The following is a 21059-nucleotide window of genomic DNA, read 5'->3' on the forward strand; positions in this document are numbered from 1 at the left end:
GGGGGCAGGAAGGAACAGGGTATTTCCCAGGACTTGCCGTATGTGAGACAGAAATTGGCCAGCTGCTCTTTGCCTCTGCCGAGACCCGGTTGGTCGAGTTGCAAAGAGGACCAGCAGTCGCTTCTCCCGGGCCTCGGGACACTTGCGCCATCCGCAGAGAGCTAGCTAAGACGGGCACGCTGCTCTGTCGTTGCAGGTGGAGCTCACAGCAGTTGGAAGTGGCAGCAATGCCCGGGGGGCAGACCCAGATGGCAATGCAGCAGAAAAACTTGGGCACAAGTCAGAAGACAAGCCTGACGACCCCCAGCCAAAAATGGACTATGCTGGGAGCGTGGCGGAGGCTGAGGGCCTATTGGTGCCACTGAGCAGCCCCGGAGACGGGCTCAAGCTTACCACTCCCGACAGTGCCGACGCTGCCAACAGCAGGGCTGACTGCTCCTGGGCTCCCCTCGGCACCCAAATGAGCAAACAAACAGACTGCTCAGCAGCTGGGGTGAAGGCTTTGGACTCTCGGCACGGTGTTGGGGAGAAGAATACTTTCATTCTGGCAACTCTGGGGACTGGAGTCCCTGTGGAGGGAACCCTGCCTCTGGTCCCCACTAACTTTAGTCCGCTGCCAGCCCCCATCTGCCCCCCCGCTCCCAGTTCAGCTTCCGTCCCCCCGTCTGTTCCAGATCCATTCCAGGTTCCCCTCTCCGTCCCCACCCCGGTGCCCCACTCTGGGCTTGTTCCCGTCCAGGTCGCCACCTCAGTTCCAGCCCCATCCCCTCCCTTAGCACCAGTCCCAGCTCTGGCTCCAGCGCCGCCGTCGGTGCCCACACTCATCTCTGATTCGAACCCCCTTTCAGTTTCAGCCTCTGTCTTGGTGCCTGTGCCAGCTTCTGCTCCCCCCTCAGGTCCAGTCCCCCTGTCGGCTCCAGCCCCTACCCCCCTCTCGGTCCCAGTTTCGGCTCCTCCCTTGGCTCTGATCCAGGCCCCTGTGCCCCCATCAGCTCCAACCCTCGTCCTCACGCCTGTCCCCACTCCAGTTCTGGCCCCCATGCCGGCGTCCACACCTCCGGCAGCTCCCGCCCCTCCGTCGGTGCCGATGCCCACCCCAACCCCATCTTCTGGCCCACCCTCCACCCCCACCCTCATCCCTGCCTTTGCTCCCACGCCAGTGCCTGCGCCCACCCCAGCCCCAATATTCACTCCAGCCCCCACGCCCATGCCGGCCGCCACACCGGCTGCCATTCCCACCTCTGCACCAATCCCAGCCTCCTTTAGTTTGAGCCGAGTATGTTTTCCTGCAGCTCAGGCACCAGCTATGCAAAAAGTACCCCTGTCCTTTCAGCCAGGGACAGTACTGACCCCGAGCCAGCCGCTGGTATATATCCCACCTCCGAGCTGTGGGCAGCCGCTCAGTATGGCCACACTGCCAACCACTCTGGGAGTCTCCTCCACTCTCACACTCCCTGTCCTGCCTTCATACCTTCAGGACAGGTGTCTCCCTGGTGTGCTGGCCTCCCCAGAGCTACGGTCTTACCCATATGCATTTTCTGTTGCCCGGCCTCTGACTTCAGATTCCAAGCTGGTCTCTCTGGAGGTGAACAGGCTTCCCTGTGCTTCCCCATCCAGCAGCACCAGCACCCAATCTGCACCCGATGGGGTCCCCGGGCCTTTGGCAGATACTTCCCTCTCTACTGCTTCTGCCAAGGTGCTTCCAACCCCACAGCCTTTGCTGCCAGCCCCCAGCGTGAGCTCAGCCCCGCCACATCCTGCCAAGATGACAGGTGGTGCTGAGCAGCAAACAGAAGGGACTTCCGTCACCTTCTCTCCCCTCAAGTCACCTCCACAGCTGGAGCGAGAGATGGCATCTCCACCTGAGTGCAGTGAGATGCCCCTCGACCTCTCCTCCAAGTCCAACCGCCAGAAGCTTCCATTGCCCAACCAACGCAAGACACCTCCCATGCCCGTATTGACCCCTGTGCACACCAGCAGCAAGGCCCTCCTCTCCACAGTTTTGTCTAGGTCTCAGCGCACAACCCAGGCTGCCGGTAGCAATGTCACTTCCTGCCTGGGCTCTACTTCCTCGCCCTTTGTCATCTTTCCTGACATCGTGAGGAACGGGGACCCAAGCACCTGGGTGAAGAACTCGACTGCGCTGATCAGCACCATTCCTGGCACCTATGTGGGAGTGGCCAACCCAGTGCCTGCATCCCTGCTGCTGAACAAAGACCCTAACTTGGGCCTCAACCGAGACCCCCGCCATCTCCCCAAGCAGGAGCCCATCTCCATCATTGATCAAGGAGAACCCAAGAGCACTGGTGCCCCCTGTGGCAAGAAGGGCAGCCAGGCTGGGACTGAGGGACAGTCAAGCACAGTCAAACGTTACACGCCAGCCCGCATTGCCCCCGGGCTGCCGGGGTGCCAAACCAAGGAGCTCTCTCTGTGGAAGCCCACAGGGCCAGCAAATATTTACCCACGGTGTTCAGTTAATGGGAAACCCACCAGCACCCAGGTCCTGCCTGTTGGCTGGTCACCATACCACCAAACGTCTCTGCTTTCCATTGGCATTTCCAGTGCCGGGCAGCTGACGCCCAGTCAGGGGGTGCCCATCAGGCCCACCAGCGTTGTTTCTGAGTTTTCTGGTGTGTCACCTCTCAGCCCCAGTGAAGCTGTGCATGGACTTCCAGAGGGGCAGCCACGGCCTGGAGGCCCCTTTGCTCCAGAGCAGGACACTGGCACAAAGAACAAAACTTGCCGGATTGCTGCCAAGCCTTACGAAGAACAAGTCAACCCTGTCCTCCTGACTCTCAGCCCTCAGACAGGGACCTTGGCACTGTCTGTCCAGCCTAGCAGTGGGGACATAAAAGTGAATCAGGGGCCTGAGGAATCTGAGAGCCACCTCTGTCCTGACAGCACTCCTAAGATGGAAGGTCCCCAGGGGGCTTGTGGCCTGAAGCTGGCAGGAGATACGAAGCCTAAAAACCAAGTGCTGGCCACCTACATGTCCCACGAGCTGGTCCTGGCCACCCCCCAGAACCTGCACAAGATGCCCGAGCTGCCTTTGCTACCTCATGACAGCCGCCCCAAGGAGCTCATCATGGATGTGGTCCCGAGCAGCAAGAGGGGCTCCGGCACAGAGCTTTCACAGCTTGGAAGTCAGGTGGACCTGGGGCGGGTGAAAATGGAGAAGGTGGATGGTGACGTCGTCTTCAATTTAGCCACCTGCTTCCGCACCGATGGCCTCCCAGCAGCTCCCCAGAGGGGCCAAGCTGAAGTTCGGAATAAGGCTGGGCAGGCTCGAGTGAAACAGGAAAGCGTGGGTGTCTTTGCCTGCAAGAACAAGTGGCAGCCAGACTCAGTGGTGACCGATGGGGTGACTGAATCTCTGCCGCCCAAGAAGATGAAGTTTGGCAAAGAGAAGGATGCTGAGGAGCAGCAGCCACAAACCAAGGTCATAGTCCGGAGTTCCCATGGACCCAAGGTGAGTTCTGGGCTGAGGTCGAGGGCAGGGCCGGGACACCAGAGGTCTGCTTTGTCCTGCAGATGTCAGCCTCCCATGGCAGTGTTCTTGAGAAGCTCTGTGAACTGAAGGCTTGTGTAAAGGCTTGGAAGGCTTGTGTAAAGTGAATAATGACCTGCTGTCCCCTTTCTAAGTCACACTTTCCATATATGGTGTTTTAGTGTCAGGAGGGGCTGGCTTGTATTTTATAGGATGTGGGAAATGATTTGGTCCCCGAGGCCAGGGAAGCCATTGTCCCACATGAGGTTGGAGAGCAGGAGAAGGGATTGATGACGGAAATCAATTGATAACAGGCTCTTCCACACATAACCATTCTTCCTTTTCCTTTTCTGAAATGACTGCTGGCCTTGAGAACTAGAGATTCTCAAGGGGAGGGAAGGGGCCTTGGACAGAGTTGTTCTCTGCACCGCTGGGGGTGCCTGCTTAGGATTAGGCTGGGAGTTTTGTGGCGCCGGAGCCAATTCCAATTCAGCTTCTGGGCTCATCTGCCAGTTTCCTACCTGCCCAGTGCTTGGTGGGAGGGGCAGCTTCAGGTTTCAACCCATCGGGAATGTGCTTTGCAAGGCAGGTGGGTGTCTGCTTCTGGGTTCTTCATGGTGGCAGGGTTCTAGGCAAAAAGATGGGTCAAGACGATTCCATTTCAATCCAGTGGTACTCCAGAGGGGATCCAAAGGCTGCTGGTGATCCAGGGAAATTCTTGAAGCACTTGAAGATAAGGCTTCTCAAAAATATGGAGCAATTTAAGGGTGCCTGGCTGGCTCAGTCAGAAGACCATGTGACTCTCGATTTCAGGATCAGGAGTTCGAGCTCCACGTTGGATGTACAGATTATTTAAATAAATAAATAAACTTTTTAAAAAATATGGAGTGATTTCAAGTTATGTTAAGAAGCCTTCAAACTGAATGTTGATACACACTAATGAACAGACTTCTAGCCAGAGTGCCATTAATTTGGGTTTGTGGCAGAAGCTCTTAGTCTTTTTTGGACCATAAAGCATTTTGAGAAGCTGCTAAGACCCTGTTCACAGAAAATGACCTCGGAATTTTGCCAGTAATTTCAAGTTCTTGGACCCATCCCCTCCACAAAGCCAGCCCATGGGCTCTAAATTAAGAACCCCAGGGATAGAGCTTAGGTGGGTTTCTCAGTGACTTCACAACCACTTCTGTGTGGCAAACACGCCAAGTAGGAACACAGGTCATGACATAGTAGAGCATATGTATAGCATTTACTCAGATAGCTGTGATTTGCCCTTGGTAGTAATAAGAAGAAGAATTTAGGGACACCTGGGTAGCTTAGTCGGTTAAGTGTCCAACTCTTGATTTTGGCTCAGGTCATGATCTCACAGTTGGTGAGATCGAGACCTATGTCAGACTCCACACAGAGTACAGATCCCGCTTGGGATTCTTCCTCTCCCTTTCTCTGTGCCCCTCCCCTACTCATGTGTGTGTGCTTGCTCGCTCTCTTTCTCTCTCTCTCTGTCTCTCTCAAAGTAAATAAATAAAAGTTTAAAAAAGAACATTAGGGGTACCTGGGTGGCTTAGTTGGTTAAATGTCTTGACTTCAGCTCAGGTCATGATCTCACAGCTTGTGAGTTCCAGCCCCACGTCTGGCTCTGTGTGCTGACAGCTCAAGAACCTGGAGTCTGCTTCAGGTTCTGTGTCTCTCTTTCTCTCTCTGCCCCTTTCTCTCTCTCTCTCTCCCTCTCTCTCTCTCTCTCTCTCTCTCTCTCTCAAAAATAAATAAACATTAAAATATTTTAAAATGTTATTAAAAAAAGAACAGTAATTCTTGTCATTATATGTACTATACACAACAATACCAAATGCTTTCTACAGATGTCATCTAACTTAGTCCTTACAATAACCCTATGAGGTGAATGCTATACTCAATTTACAGATAGGAACATGAAGGAAACAGACTGAATGGGTAAGTTACCCAAAGTGACACAGCTACTAATTGGTAGAGCTAGAACTCAAACTCCAGTCATTGGCTCCAAAGTTCATGTTCATCTTCAGCTCTGCCATACTATCTTCTCTCCTTATGTGTAACTGTTTCACTAACCATTGGCAAGTGTTTGTTGAGTGATTGCTACATGCCAGTCCCTCCCAGGCACTGAGCTACATCTTCAGGAGGGTTGTGCAGCCTTTTGGTGAGGAGTATAGTTTCTGGAACCAGGCACAGTGCCCGAGTTTAAGTCTTGGTCCTACTTTTCCCTAACTATGTGGTTTCAGTCAAATGACTTAATTTCTCTGGCCCTCAGTTTCTTCATCTGTACAATGAGACAATAATAGTATGTCCTCATAGGGCTGTGTAAAGATTAAATGAGGTGATGTTCTGAAATATCCAGAATAGGCAAATTTATAGGGACAGAAAGTAGAATAGTGGTTGTCTAAGGTTGGAGGAGATGGGGAAATGGGTATGGGGTTTCCATTTGGGGTAATGAAAAAGTTCTGGAACTAGGTGATGGTTACATGACTCTGTGACTACTAAAAACCATTGAATTGTAAACTTAATCAAATGAATTGTATGATGTATCTGAATAAATTACCTGTCAATAATGTTGTTGTTAAAAAAAAAGAGTAAATGAGGTGATATATTTGAATGCTTAGAACAGTGCCTAGCACATAGTAAGTAAGTGTTCAGTAAGTGTTTGTGGATACTATATTGTTATTGTTAGTATTACCAACAAAATAGATACGGCTCCTGCTCTCATGGAGCTTATGTCTTGCAAGAGACCTGATGACAGGCTGGCACTGCCCCTGACTATATTAGATGAATACTTCATTGGGCCCACTGACAGATACCCAGGACAGAGAATAAAGTTACAAGATCCAGGGGCTTGTAGCAGCCCTTAGCAGCTTCCTATAATGATTTATGAAACTTCCACTTTGAGGGGAGAGTAAATAACTCAGATCTTTATTTTCTTGTCTTCCATTTTCCTGAAAAAGAAACTGTTGATAAGCAAAGTAAGATCAGGGCTTAATTCAAAACAGCCCCTGTCAGGGTATGGCTGAGAATCAGAATAGTGTCCTGTCTCCTATACCACCTGCCCTAGGGCCTCATGGAATTCTGAAGGGCTGGCTGAATCATCAGCAAAGGAAGAGTTCTGCTTCATCTGGTGCTGGGTGTATTTTATTGTTTTCTCATCCTTTGGAAAATTCTTTGGAAAACCTTTCAAAACTCTGTTAACCAGAGCATTCATCTTACACGGTCTCCCCATCCACCCAATTTTTTGCCTAAGTTGGAGCATGCAGTGTGTTTTTACTCTCAGTGCTGCCCTTGCAGAACTTACAGACAGAAATCCTTTCTAGATGTTCTGTTTTACTTGTTTTTGTCTGTCTTAGGAAATAAAAGTTAATGGTCTGCACTTGAAAGAGCCAGCTAAAAATGATATTCAGAAATAAATAGGACATGTTCAGATTTATGTGCATTTAACTTTATTCCCCCTGACTTAAAGTGATCTTTCTCTGGCCATTCCTAAAGGTGAGATTTTAAGCCAACAGTTCCCCATCTTTCTCTTTCCTCCCCAGTTCTTTTTTTGTCCTAGCACATTGGTTTGTAGGAACTAGCAGCAAGCAAAAGGGGGAAACTGAGACTTGACTTTTTAGCTCAGCCCTCTGCTGAGTAAGAAGCAGGGGTAGTTCGCTGGGTAGTAGGAGTCCCTGGAATTTGATGGGGAATGGTGACTCCCTGATGCTGGAGAATTGAGACACCCCCCAGCACCGCAGAAATTGTTCTATTGATAAGACATCTGCCATCCGCATAGCTGGAGCTATACAGTAATAACCTTCTAGAAGGTGGCATGTGAGTCGGCTTGGGGGAAAACAACCCTTCCTTTCTTCCTAGGGCCTGCTTTCGTTGTTGAAACGTTTTGCTTATTCCGCACTCCCTGGATGCTAGAATACTGGAAATCCCTACCTTGCCCTATTTCTTGTTTGGTGGCATGGAGAGACCTCAAAGCTTATGAGGATATGTGGCTCTGTTAGGCTGAGAGAGTCCTTGCGCTGTGTAAGCACGACCATTGTGCCTATCGGAGAGAGCGGGCTGAGCAGAAACAGTGGAGGACATGAGCAGGGAGGGAGAAGAGCAAGAGCTGCTGTGGAGAGGCCCAGGTGGGAGCCAAGAGCCCTAGGCCCCAGTCCCAGTTCCACCACTTTCTCACTGCAGGCACAAATAAGCTAATTTGTAGATTTGCCTGCTAAGTGGCAGTCACACCTGGGTCTGTGTGTTGCCCTGGACAAATTCGTGTAACGTCTTGTCTTGGAGCCTCAGTTTCCTTGTCTGTTCAATGGGGATGATATTAGCTTCTCAGTTTGGGGTTGTCAGGAAAATCAGATCAAATAACAGAGAAGAGAACATTTTGAGATTTTGAAAGTGCTGCAGAGTGTAAAGTGGCATTATTAATACTGCCTCGGCCTTTTCATTGTCTTCCATAAGTATGGGGAGATTTGAATTGCTCCTGTGTCATGCCTTTCTTCTTGTCTTCGTTGAGTCTATTTTCTGGTATTAATTTACACATGGAAATAGACCATTTTTCTTGAGTCGGCCTGGGCTAAGAAATTGTTTTCAGTTGTTGGTAATAGTACCATTCACATTGAAGTTATTTGACCAATGTAGTCAGTCACCCATCTTGCCGAAGAGGCATTTTTGTTTTCTGCCCGTCTCTATTGCAGTTTGGATGGACCTCACTTTTTTGCACCTTTCAAACTGACTTCAGGTGTTAATCCTGCTTATGAATGCACACTCTGTAGACCTGTAAATACGATGGGGTGTGGATATCTATGGAGATTAGCTAGGGCACTGGATTCAGTCCAGAAAAGCCTCTGTAGCCCACTGTGGAAGGCAGCAGGCGGCCCCTTCCCCTGGCCCCCACCTGGGCAGCTCATGTCCATGTGTCCAATGGGGCACAGGACTTCCCATTGGGAAAGCTTTCTTAAGAAGCGAAACTGACCTCAGACCTGACTCTCTCTGCCTTTCCACAGTGCCGGAAGCCGCCTAGTGACCCCCAGGAACCCACCAAGAAGAGCCCCAGGGGGGCTTCAGATTCAGGAAAAGAGCACAATAGAGTCAGGGTAAAGCACAAGCACCGGAAGCCAACAAAGCCGGATTCCCAGTCTCCAGGAAAACGAGCTGATGGCCATGAGGAAGGTAGGCTCCACAGGTCCTGGCCCCCTGGGCTGAACTGCAGAGGGCTCCCTGGGGCAGGTCGGTGGTGGGGGGCGGGGGTGGCGGATGGCTCTGGACTGCCCGGGAAAGTCCAGGGAAAGACTCCCTTGCTATGGAAGGGTGATGTAATTTACGCCTCTGAAATCAGAGGCAAGGGCGAAGGGAAAAGGGGCTTATTCTATTCCCCCTGGTGACTAGAATAAGGTACACTCTGAGGACCAAAGAAGTTGGTTTTCAGACAGACAAAAGTCAGTCATACAATAGAGTAGCCAACCCATTACTCTGCAACAGGTCTAGGCTTAGAGAAGAAATGGGGTTCATGAAGATTGAGACCGAAACAGCTGGAGGGAGGTTCATTACACCTTTTTCCTCTACCTTTGGCATATTTGAAAACTCCCATTATACAAATTTTAAAATTAATACCTAGCTAGCTAGCCAGAAGGGTTTATGGAAATCCTAAACCCTTTACTTAGGGACACACAGGATGTTTGGAGTATGGAAGCAGGTACTTGACTTGTACGCTCTGCCACTTCTAGTTTCTTGGTGCCCTCATGAGAGAGAGCTGCCCAAGTAGTGCCACGGGCAGTAGCATGTTTCCATGGCCTTGCCTGTCTGACATGACCGCCTCTTCCTAGTCTGTTCTTCTATAGGAGTGTTCCTTTGTCCACTGTTCCCTGCTCCCATCTTCCTGCCTCGCTCAGTCCTCTAAGATCCATTGAGGTTGCCCTTCTCTGGCACCTGCTCCAGCTCACTATAACTTCGTGGAGGTATAGCAGCCCCGTAGTCATGCAGGCAGGCAGACCTTCAACTTTCTGGCATGCTGGCAAATCGATTCTGTATACAGCCTTTTTTGGTGTCAGCAAAAATGACCCAACTCCCAGTTTTCAGAAACCACTGGGAAGTGCTCCTTCTCTAAGGATGTACATAGGTGATAGCATAAGGGGAGCTAACAAATGTGACCAGGAAAAACACACGACCCCCCCACCTTGATTTTTCATCTGAGCCCCTCAGGGGTGCTTTCAGTACTTTGACTCTGATTGTGATATTTCTGCCTTCTCCCCTGAAACCACACATCACTCCAGGTTCCTTGGAGAAGAAAGCAAAGAGCAGTTTCCGTGACTTCATCCCCGTTGTTCTGAGCACACGGACGCGCAGTCAGTCTGGTGAGTGAGTCTGAAGCCGTGGCCCATATTGGCATTTCTCTGAAAAAAGAGGTAGAAATCTGGTGGAGTGATTTCACCACTGGCCCAGGTGGAGAGTTGGGAATTTGGTTCACTGTGCTAAGATGCCCTGCTCCTTGCAGGGACAAGAAAGCCCAGGGTGGGGAGGGGGAGCATTGCCCACGATTTTAGGACCGTTTGCTTAGCTTTTCCAAATGGGATTTGACATCTCTGTTGGCAGCCGATGATGGAAAGAGGAAAGGCCTGTGTTGCTCAGGAAGACTGACCCACTCCACGCTTGGGCCTCTCATGATTAGTGGAGCCAGTCTCAGGCACGGACATAGAACCTTTGGGCTTATTGCTCTATGCGACAGGCGTCAACAAAATTGGAAATGGTCATTGAGTTATCAGGGCCGGTAGAATCACATTTGGTCCCTGAATTTGTATTCAGCGTCTAAAAGAAGATAGCTGTTTCTAACTACCACTGTTGTCTGCTAGCCTCCATGTTGGTTCGTAGCCCTGGAAGTGGTTGCCCCGGTTCACCCATATTTCCATGCAAAGTGGATAGAATGGGAAAGCAGGGCACAGTGTAAACTCATCTATCTGACATTCTATTAACTGGCACTCAGCACATGGAGAACGCAGTGATAATTGGGGCCCATAATGACGGCCTGGAGGCCTCGCAAAATCCTGAAGTGTCTTCTGAATCATCAAAGAGTGATTACATTATGCCCAGTCCCGTTTTACTGTTAAACACATTGTACTGTATTTGATTCTTTGGAAATTGGTGATCTCTGTGTGATCTCTATGGTGATTCTGTATTAACCAGAATATTAGATTAACCAGAACACTTCGTTCCCTGCCTGGTCTGTATATGGAAAGTTTGCTGGATATTTGCTGTCTTTGAGCGGTCTGCCTGACTTGAAGCTTTGGTTAAGGGCTGCTTTCTTTGCCTCAAACCATTTCTTTCTTCTGCTCACCTCGCTTGTGTTTGGGGATTGTCGAGTTAATAGCGAGTCTTTGGGAGAAAGATGATGGTGTCTCAGCTGTTTCTGAAGAAGATCGTCAGATCTGCTGTTGTGCTAAAACCAGGCCAATTTAGGGTTATACTTTTGTTGTTAGTAAAGTTGAAGGAAGGAGTGGGGATGAAAATGGTCTCTCACCAAAGGGGGTGGGGTGGGGGATGGCAGGAAAGGTACTCTCATGCTGGGGTGGTCAGGGATGAACCTGCTCAGTGGTGAGGAAGAGCTGCAGTGGGGAGGGGGGTGGGCAGGGAGAGAGCTCCACCCCTGTACTCTTGGCCACTCAATAGGAGGTGGGGTCAATGTAAGGGAAGAGGGCCTGGCTGAGGAGTACCTGGGCGGGACTAACCCAGGCTGTGTCACAGGAAAGGGACTCCTTGCTTTGCTTTTCCTGAGACTCTTCTTTTGTGATGATTCTGCTTATCCAGGGTGGCTCTGTCAGAGAGATTGGTGGTCACATAGCGGGCAGGGGCGGGGGTGCCATGCCGATCTGCCCTCCCTTACCCGTCACTGAACCCTAATTTCCCAAAGGGCAGGGACCTGTGGCCCCCTCCTGCTCCTCACCTAATGCTTGGTGCCTTGTAAGCACGAAGTTAAGAGTTTGTGCAATGAATTAAAGTCACAGCAACATGGATGAGGAAGGGCGTGTGTTTTGGATACTCGATATTTGTGTGGTATGTTGGACTCTGTAAAGTGCTTATGGGTGAATTATCTCATTTGAGCCTCAAAACAGTCCTTTGAGGCCAGTAAGGCAAAGAACAGTGTCCCCGTTTTATAGAGAAGGAAACAGAAGTGAATGAACTTTCCCAGAGCACACAGCTAATAACTGGCAGAGACTGAACTTGAACCCAGACCTTCAAGCTTCTAATCCAGGGCACTTGCTTCGACACCATACTCTTTGTCCTTTGAAGAGGTACCTGACCGTCCTCTGTACATCCCGTCCACAGGAAGCATCTGTAGCTCCTTTGCTGGTATGGCAGACAGTGACATGGGAAGCCAGGAGGTCTTCCCCACAGAGGAGGAAGAAGATGTGACCCCCACCCCAGCTAAGCGTCGAAAGGTGAGAAAGACCCAACGGGACACCCAGTATCGCAGCCACCATGCCCAGGACAAGACTCTCCTGAGCCAGGGCCGCCGGCACCTGTGGCGAGCCCGAGAAATGCCCTGGAGGACAGAGGCTGCCCGGCAAATGTGGGACACCAATGAGGAGGAGGAGGAAGATGAGGAGGAAGGCCTGGTGAAGAGGAAGAAGCGGAGACGACAGAAGAGCCGAAAATATCAGACTGGGGAGTACCTGACAGAGCAAGAAGAAGAGCAGCGGCGAAAAGGGAGAGCAGGTAAGGCTGGCTGGGGGCTGCTGCCCCAGTCAGCTGCTGTCACTCGTCCCCAAACCACAGTGACTTTGGCTTCTGGGGACCCTCAGGCATCCTGGGTGTTCCCACATCTGCATTCTCTTCGCCAGCCAAAAGCCTCTGCACCCCTAGAAACCTGGTGCTATGAGCTCCAGCTGCCAGAGGGGGTCACTCAACTCCAGTCCCCAGGTTTTGGCTTGGAGTTAAGATTGAATGAGTTTGGACTGACCTGCAGGTGAGCAGAGGGCATGAAGGCCCGGGCCCTCCAATTTCGTGTAAAAGTCTGAACCTGTGGGCAAGGCCACAGTGGCATCCTTGGCATGGGACAAGTTGAACCAGGGAGTTCCTGATTGGCTTGAGGGAGCTGGGTCTTGGGAGGCTGGGTTCTCCCTCCTAGAATCCTGGGTTCAAGAAGAAAGAGGCATTCATTAGCTGCCTTTCCTGGGATACCTTCAGCCCCTTCACTAAAAAGAAGTACAAAGTTTCCTCAACTTAACAGAAGAACTTCAAGTAGAAGCGGGCACAACATTGCTTTCTCAATTAAAGCTACAAAGGTTATTAAGAGGCAGAGTGAAGCTTTGAGGTGACCTGAGGTGGCATCATTTTTGTTGGACCTGAGTTGGAAAAGCAGGCAGCCCAAGGAGAAAACCAGGCTCTCGTTGGCTACGTCACATGCTATAATATGTAATCATGGACTGTCACCAAGGCTAATATCAGTATGTTCTGCTAAGTACTGTTGCGGCCTATTTCTTTTTTCTTTTTTTTTTTTTTTGCAGGAGTTATGGGTGGGGGTGGGGGGTGGGCCCATTTCTGTAGTGGATTTCCAGATGAGCAAGAAGCATATCTCTGGGTTCCATAAGAACATGTCTGTCTCTCACTGTCTTTCTCTGACTTCTGCCCTTGAAGCAACAACTGATTGTCTCTGATAAGGTATTTATCCTGAGCCACTAGGAAACATCTACAGTCTCCCTGTTAGTGAACACTGAATACCTGCATTGTGACGGGCAGTAGATTCTGGGTTTACTGTAATGCAAAGGAGGCCAGCAGTCATTTCCGGCTCTGTTTAAGGAGAGATATATACGGTACCATCCCTACACTTCAGAGAGCAGTTGAGCTAATTTTCCTCAACTATGTGAGAGAGTGGTGATAATTTCCCCCTTTTCTTGCTGGAGCCGTAAGGAATTGGTCAAGAAAGAGGTGTCAAACCGTTGGTCTCAGCCGCTTGTGTTAGGATGAAGAAGAGCTTTTGTATCACCCAGTCTTCTCAGAGCTGGTTTCCTAGAAGATTGGGTGCTTCTTATGGAACCTACTGGCTTTGGAATCAGAAGGACCTTTGAGGTGATCTGGTCCCATTTTCCACTCAAAGCAGAGATCTCTCTAGCACTGTTGACAATAGCCCTTACTTAAACACCTCTGGGAGTATGAAGAACACCACTTAGCAATGCATCTTATTTGATTTGGGGGCAGCTTTAGTTGTTGGAAAGTAGGTCATTCTCCCTCCATGCATGTGTCTAAGGGTGTTGAATTGAGGCTCTTGGCTTTGACATATGGTTTGGTTACCTTCCTCCAGATCCAATGGTGACCTCTTCAGGAAGGGATTGCCTGGCAAATGTCTCTCTTCTCTGGAAAGCTCTGATTCCTCCTATTACTACCTTTCAGGTTGACATCAGAGAGTCAGGCAGAGGCCAAACTAGACAGGTCTCCTTACTTTTGTCTGAGTCTCATGACCTTCCCTTTTGTTCTGGACTTGGGTATCTCCCATCTTGACCTTCAGAGGGGATAGGAAGAGCCACTTCCACTCACACACCTGCTACTTCCATTCTCCGTTTCTTTCCTGCTACTGTGAGTTTCTTGCCCCACTACAACTGAATAAACTCCAGAGCCCTCCCTGCCCTGGGTAAATGGGTTAAGGGGCTGCTGCTTTTCCTGTGGCAGTAAATGCTATAATATGGCTTCCCCATGTTTTTTGAGGTCCTCCCTCATCAGGCACCATTCTCTTCCTTCCTCTTTTGCCTCAGCCCGGGCTTGTGGCATCAAAAGCCCTGGTTTAGAATGTTCTGGTTGGAATTGCCATTAGAAGCCATCTAACACCACAGTTCTTGGACAGGTGTGGGGACCCACTGGTGGCTCGGGGCTAGTTGGGAGAAAGGGGTAGTATGATAGCTGGCCTTCTAAGAGCCGTGCATCATCTATATGAGCAATTCCTCATGCTCTAGTGATGGCTCCCACATCTGGATTTGCCCTTGGTAATGTCACATGTGAGAGCACATGCCAGGGTCAAGGGAGACGAGTTAAGAACTCTTGGATCTTGCTCAACCCCCTTGTTTCACAAATTGGAGAAACTGAGGCTGCAGCTATTCATTTCCCAGACGTACTGATCTTTTGTCATGTACTGGGCATGGCGGTCAGTCCTGTGGGGGAAATAAAGAACACATGGGCATGGCCCTCCCTAAAGAGCTTGCACTGAAATAATATGATAAGGACGCCTCACTCTTTATAATGCCTTTCAAAGGGGTTTTGCCTATGTTACTTCATTTAATTCTCCCACCAGCCCTCTGATGTGGAATATATTTTCTCTATTTTATGGACATAGAAACTGAGGCTCTGGGAGGTTGTGACTTGCCTCCAGCCAATTACACAGCTAGTGGTCAAGCCACATAACACTAATATTAGTTAAGAGGTAAGGGTAGACCCAATCTATACCCCCTATACATGGGCATTAGGACAGACCTATAGGGTGAGGCTGTTGTCAATGAAGTTCCCAGTGCCTCTCAGGGATCGGTGCTCTGGATCTGGAAAGAGCTGTCAAAATCACAACCACACTTAAAAAAATTTTTTTTAACATTTATTCATTTTTTTGAGAGGCAGAGTGAGATACAGAGTATGAGCAGGGATGGGGCAGAGAGAGAGGGAGACACAGAATCTGAAGCAGGCTCCAAGCTCTGAGCTGTCAGCACAGAACCCGATGCAGGGCTTGAACTCACAAACTGTGAGATCATGACCTGAGCTTAAGTCGAATGCCCAACTGACTGAGCCACCCAGGTGCCCCACACTTTTTTTTTAAATGTTTATTCATCTTTGAAAGAGAGGGAAAAAGGCTGAGTGGGGGAGGGTCAGAGAGAGAGAGAGAGACAGAGGATCTGAAGCGGGCTCTGCGCTGAGACCAGAAAGCTCGATGTGGGGCTCGAACTCATGAACCGCAAGATTATGGCCTGAGCAGAAGTCAGATGCTTGACTGACTGAGCCACCCAGGTGCCCCACAACACTTTTTGAAGCTAGAAAGTACTTTATTTAGTGAGCTGTGGCTAGAATTAGAGATGCCGCCCAGGGTGTTCCAGTGACTTGATTTCCAGCCAGGGAAGACAGCAGGTTTCTGCGACTGCCCACCAACTAAGTAGGCCTATGGCACCTTCTGGTTCCAGGGAGTTTCTGTGGCTTTGATCTTTGTGTCCTCAGAGGGTGACCAATCAGGCCATCAGGTGGATGAGCTGAAGCTATGAAGGGAGACGGCTCCATTTACTCCCTACCCGGGTGTGCTTCATAGTAGCTTAAGCAGAGCTGCTAAATTTGCTTTCATACTGGAATGGAGAAGGAGACAAAGAGGATGGGGGAGAAGCTGAAAAGAAAGTTGGAATTTGCTCTAGGCTATGGGCGAAATCCTTTTAAAATTACCCTCATAGTGAGTACAGCCAGATGGGCCGCCCCCTACTGGCAGGGCTAGGAGTCGTCACCTGCTTGGAGAGGGGAGACTCCGATGTTGAAGTATGGTGTCCATTTGAGAAGCATTTAGTGGAATCATCAGCACCACAGTATCAGATACTGGTAGCTGATAGTTATACAACTTTGCACTGAGATTCTAACCCCCAAAGCCTCTGATTCATCTTAGAGGAAGGCATTGCTTTTATGTGTTCCATTTCCCTGACATCCATTCTTTCCTGTTTCTTGCCTTCAGATTTAAAGGCCCGTAAGCAGAAGACTTCCTCCCAAAGTTCGGAGCACCGCCTCAGAAACAGGAACCTTCTCTTGCCCAGCAAAGCCCAGGGGATCTCGGATTCACCAAATGGTTTCCTCCCGAATAACCTGGAGGAGCCAGCCTGCCTTGAGAATTCAGAAAAGCCATCAGGAAAACGAAAGTGCAAAACCAAGCACATGGCGAATGTCTCAGAAGAGGCAAAGGTGCGTTGGCAGCGAGGGGAGTTGGGGTGAGGGGAGCAGGCTAAGGCGGCAGACTTTCCACAGGCTCCTTGATGAATGGTCCTCTGAGTGAGTGAGTGGATGGAAAGGACCAAATTAACCCATATTTATTCCAGTATTTTGAACTAGTCCTAGAAGAATTGGGGGTTGCATTTGAAAAATGGGAACTAGGGGCTCAGTTGGTTAAGTGTCCAACTTCAGGTCATGATCTCACTGTTGGTGGGTTTGAGCCCCGCGTTGGGCTCCGTGCTGTCGGCTCAGAGCCTGGAGCCTGCTTCGGATTCTGTGTCTCCCCCTCTCTCTGTCTCTCTCTCTCTCTCTCTCAAAAATAAATAAACATTAGAAAAAAGAAAAATGGGAACTAAAGTTATAGCTAACAATAAGAGACTGCAAACTCTCAGGTTTGGCTCATGATGGCTTTTCTTCAACAATCCTTGGATCTCCTTTGAGTTAAGGAAGAGTTGAAGAATATGGCAGGATGTTAGCCTGAATAGCTTGTTAATATCCAATCAAGAAGCTTTTGTCTGGGCTTAACTCACTTGAAACCAATCAGAGAGCTTTCTGAATCAATCAAGGTAGAAAACAACTTTAGAAGCAAGGATGTTGATATCTAGACAAAGGTTCCTTGAGGGTCGGGCTGAAGGAGCTCTAGCTGCCCTTCCCCACACCCAGCTCCCCATTTTGTTTGCTTCTTGGGCACTCACCAATCAGTAACCGGGCCAGCATTCTAGAACCCCTGTTCAGAGTTGACATTTTTTTTTGGTCTGATGTTCACAGCATTGGTTTTGAGTTCCACACTGTACCATTCGAAAAAAAATCACGTGGTCCTCGGTTCTCGGTGAGCTTTACATTTGAGAGAAGTGAAGGTCCAGGTTCAAATGTATACCCATAATATGTATTTGTCATTGGCAACCAAAAAAAGGGTCATATTGGGCTTGTTTGGTGGTTGTGACTTTAACAGCTCTTTCCAGCTTCATTCAGGGATCCCTGAGTGGCACTGACAGAAGGCGGGAGACCCAGGGGCTCATCTTCCCCTCCTTTCCCCTTCCCTCTCCCTCTCCTGGAATCTGGTTCCAGCTCAGACAAGGTACTCAAGCCTATTTCCTCATCTTTAAATTGGAGATGATACTCCATGTCCTTTCCATCTCACAAGGGTGCTTGGGGGAACAAAGGAGACAACTGATGTAAAAGGCTTTGATAACTGTAAAGTGCTCTTTGAGGTTGGTATACATCCTCAAGCTTCAGGTCGAGGCAGGGATAAGAGGACAGAGGCACAGATTGGCAAGGTAGCAGTGACCATTCCCTCAGACCCCCAGAGGGGGCGGGGTAGGGGAAGGAATAAAGAAGTCTGGTCTGTGCTGAGTGCTATTCACGTGGTCGTCCTTAATTCCCACAGCGACTATTAGAGGTAGGCACTGTTGTCTTCATCTTATGGTGAGGACACTAAGGCTCAGGAAGGTTAAAGGCCTTCCAGGAGGTTACTCAGTGGTCATGAGTGACAAAGTTGGGATGTGAAGCAGGCCTGACTGCCGTGGCTCTTTCCATATGCCTCCACCCTGTGAATGGGTGGCTTCAGTCTGTACCCAGGAGACACCGGGGGAGGGGGTGGCCAGGCAGGGATACACTGCAACCCTGAGCAGCTCTGGTGAAAAGTGGGCATCCCCCTCCTCTTCCCTGCTCCTCCCCAGACACTCAGATGGCCCTGTCCCACACAAAGGTGACCAGCCACCTGACGGTCAGCAGCACATGCTGATACTTGTGCCTGGTTATTCTGCCTGGCAGTGTCTGCAGCAGTGTCCCTCCCAGAGAGGTTTTGCCCCTTCACAGGGCCTCCCTTTCTCCCTCCCGCCTTTCTTTCTCTCCCAGTCACCACCACCTGCTCTGATTACCCCCATGGCATGGTGCTTTGTAGTGAGAAGCAAGGCAGGGGGAGGGCGGAGGATGCGCCTGCAACACTAAAGCTGGGGTATTGGCCAAAGGCTTCTTCCCACAGGAGCTCCAAGCCAGGGAGGGGGAGGGGGCCCCCATTTGTTCTTGCTCCCCCCCGCTCAGGCAGCCTCCCTGGTCTCTGGCAGCTCTTGCCCCCAGAAGGAGAGTCACCCTTTGGCTCCTGGCTAGGCACTTTACCCAGAATCCTCCAGTATTGCTATTACATACCTCTACCCTCGTGGCCGTAGAGCAACACTCTCCACTCATAGCCAGTGCCTTCCTGCTAATGACTGTACCTCTCTGCCCTTTTAGGATAGGGATGGATAGCAGCTCTGGTTGTCTCAGGATTTATCGGAGGAAACAAATGCCCTGGGCTCTGGTCTTTTCCCTGCTGCCATTCCTTTCCTGGCTTCAGGATTTTCTAGGCAACTTTTCTGTGTGCCCAGGGCCCTGTACATAGCTGGCTTGAATCTAGTCAACAAATGTCTGTTGTGATGATGTGTCCAACCCTGACTTAAGTGCTGTAAGGAACAAAAGAGAAGATGACAATATGAACCCTGCCACCAAGCAACTTAAAACCTAGCAAGGGAGGCCAGACTTGTCCATGAAACAGTGGAAGGAGGTTAAAAGTCAAGCATTAGGCACCAGATTATTTGTTTCAGGCTAGGTGTTCTGGGTGTGCAGAGAAAGAAAGCTAGAGTAATGTAGAATGTTTTAGAAGACATAGGATTTCAGTGAGACCTTGATAATGCTCTGAGGGATTTGGCTAAGTGGTATGTATTAGTTATCTCTGGTGGTGTAACAGATTACCCTAAAACTTTGCAGCTCAACACAACAATAAATGTCCCACAGCTTCTGGGGGTCAAGAATTCATGAGCAGCTTAGCTGGGCCTGGCTTGGGGTCTCCCACAAGGTTGTAGTCAAGGTGTCAGCCAGGGGTCCATTACCCTGAAGGCTTGACTGGGGCTGGAGGGTCTACTTCCAGGGTCACCCCCTCACACGGCTGGCAAATTGATGCTGGTTGTTGGCAGAAGGCCTCCTTTCCTTGCCCCATGGGCTTATCCAAAGGACTGCTTGAGTGTCCTCATGACACGGTGGCTGCTTTCCCCCAGAACAAGTGATCCAAAAGAGAGCAAGGCTGAAGCCACATTGTCTTTTAGGAAGTAGCCTTGGAAGTTACACACCATCATCTGCAATCTCCTATTGGCTACGTAGAACAGCCCTGTCCAATGCAGGAGGGGGCTACGTATGAGCACAAACATCAGGAGGGATCATCAGGGGCCATCTTAGAATCTGATGAGGGCAAAGTCTGCCCTTCGGTTGCCCAGTGAGGCATATCCCTCCCACATACAAGGTGTACCCATGTCTCCCAAGGCCCCCCAAAGTCTTGTCCAAATATGACATCAGTTCCCAGTTAAAGTGTTTTTAAAATTTATTTATTTTGAGAGATAGCAGGGGAGGGGCAGGGAGACAGAGAGAGACAATTCTGAGCAGGTTCCACGTGGTCAGCAAAGAGCCCAATGTGGGGCTCAATCTCATGAACTGTGAGATCATGACCTGAGCTGAGATCAAGAGCCAGACGCTGAACCGACTAGCCACCCAGGCATCCCAGCATCAGCTCCCAGTTTAGAATCTCATCATCCAACTTAGGTTCAGGTGCAAATGAGGCTCCATGGGTCTGGTTCCTGAGTACAGTTCCTTGAACACATTTCCTCCCCATGTGAAGACCCCACAAGGGAGAAAGGGAGGCTCAGAGAGGTTGGGCCTTCACGCAGGTCTTGGCACTAGTAGGTGGCAGAGCCAAAACCCAGGTCTGTTTCACTCTTACGCCCGAGTGCTTTCCACCACCCAGGCTGAGCATGAATGTGATCTTGGGACTTGGTATGGAGGAAGGTGGAAAGAGGCTGGGGAAGGTTTGAAGGCAGGTTTTTGCAATAAGAGTGAAGGCCTTGGCCATTGTGCTTCCTCAGTCAAAGAAGTCTCCACTTCTCTTTACTCTCAGTTTGCTTCTGCTTATTTAGAAGTGGGACTTGTAAAAACCTCAACAAAGGGGGCTTGAGGCAGGTGAAGAGGGCATGCAGAGTGCTTGATGGAAGCTGGGATATATCCCCTCAATCTCTGATTTCTGAGCCCTTGGTCAATCATTGGTTTATGTGGTTGAGTATTTGAGCCCCTCAGCATCTGCACACTGGGTAGGAACTGGTGGGAGCCTGTGCTGATCTGGAACTGCATCTCTGGTTTCCAGGGCAAAGGTCGTTGGAGCCAGCAGAAGACGCGATCTCCCAAATCTCCCACCCCAGTGAAACCCACCGAACCATGCACACCCTCTAAGTCCCGAAGTGCCGGCCCAGAGGAGGCCTCCGAGTCACCTACAGCCCGGCAGATCCCCCCAGAGGCACGTCGGCTCATAGTGAACAAGAATGCAGGCGAGACCCTCCTGCAGCGGGCAGCACGTCTTGGCTATAAGGTAGGGAGCTCCCTGGCAGCAGGATGCCACTGCCCGAGCATCTGTGAAGAAACTTCTCCCCATTGGCTCTTCTGTGGCCTGGGCAGGGCTTTGTTTGGGGTTTCAACTTTGACTGGACTCCTTCTACTGCCCAGATGGCCTCTGGGGCCAGCTAGCAAGGTGTGTGGGAATGAAAGCTCATTTGAATATCAATTGGGAATGAAAATAATTGAAATGGTAACACAATATTGATAATCCAACACATTCCTAGGCCAGAAATGG

The 21059-nt window shown here is 50.0% G+C and overlaps 1 protein-coding gene across 4 annotated transcripts in view; it reads left to right on the forward strand.

The window, feature by feature from the left end:
- BCORL1 (BCL6 corepressor like 1) overlaps nucleotides 1-21059 on the forward strand; it is a 62506-nt gene that overhangs the window by 24915 nt on the left and 16532 nt on the right. For 3 of the 4 annotated variants that reach the window (XM_047081938.1, XM_047081937.1, XM_047081939.1), the window contains exons 4-9: nucleotides 197-3469; nucleotides 8491-8656; nucleotides 9757-9837; nucleotides 11804-12193; nucleotides 16161-16384; nucleotides 20577-20798. In XM_047081938.1, coding sequence (XP_046937894.1) covers nucleotides 197-3469; nucleotides 8491-8656; nucleotides 9757-9837; nucleotides 11804-12193; nucleotides 16161-16384; nucleotides 20577-20798 — 4356 coding nt within the window. The remainder of the gene's footprint in view (nucleotides 1-196; nucleotides 3470-8490; nucleotides 8657-9756; nucleotides 9838-11803; nucleotides 12194-16160; nucleotides 16385-20576; nucleotides 20799-21059) is intronic. The other variant, XM_047081940.1, reaches the window with a different exon arrangement.

This window comes from Lynx rufus, unplaced genomic scaffold (genome assembly GCF_022079265.1).
Source record: "Lynx rufus isolate CCGP_SWC_20201006 ecotype Redwood Valley unplaced genomic scaffold, mLynRuf1.p SCAF_19, whole genome shotgun sequence".
In the NCBI taxonomy this organism is placed as follows: domain Eukaryota; kingdom Metazoa; phylum Chordata; class Mammalia; order Carnivora; family Felidae; genus Lynx; species Lynx rufus.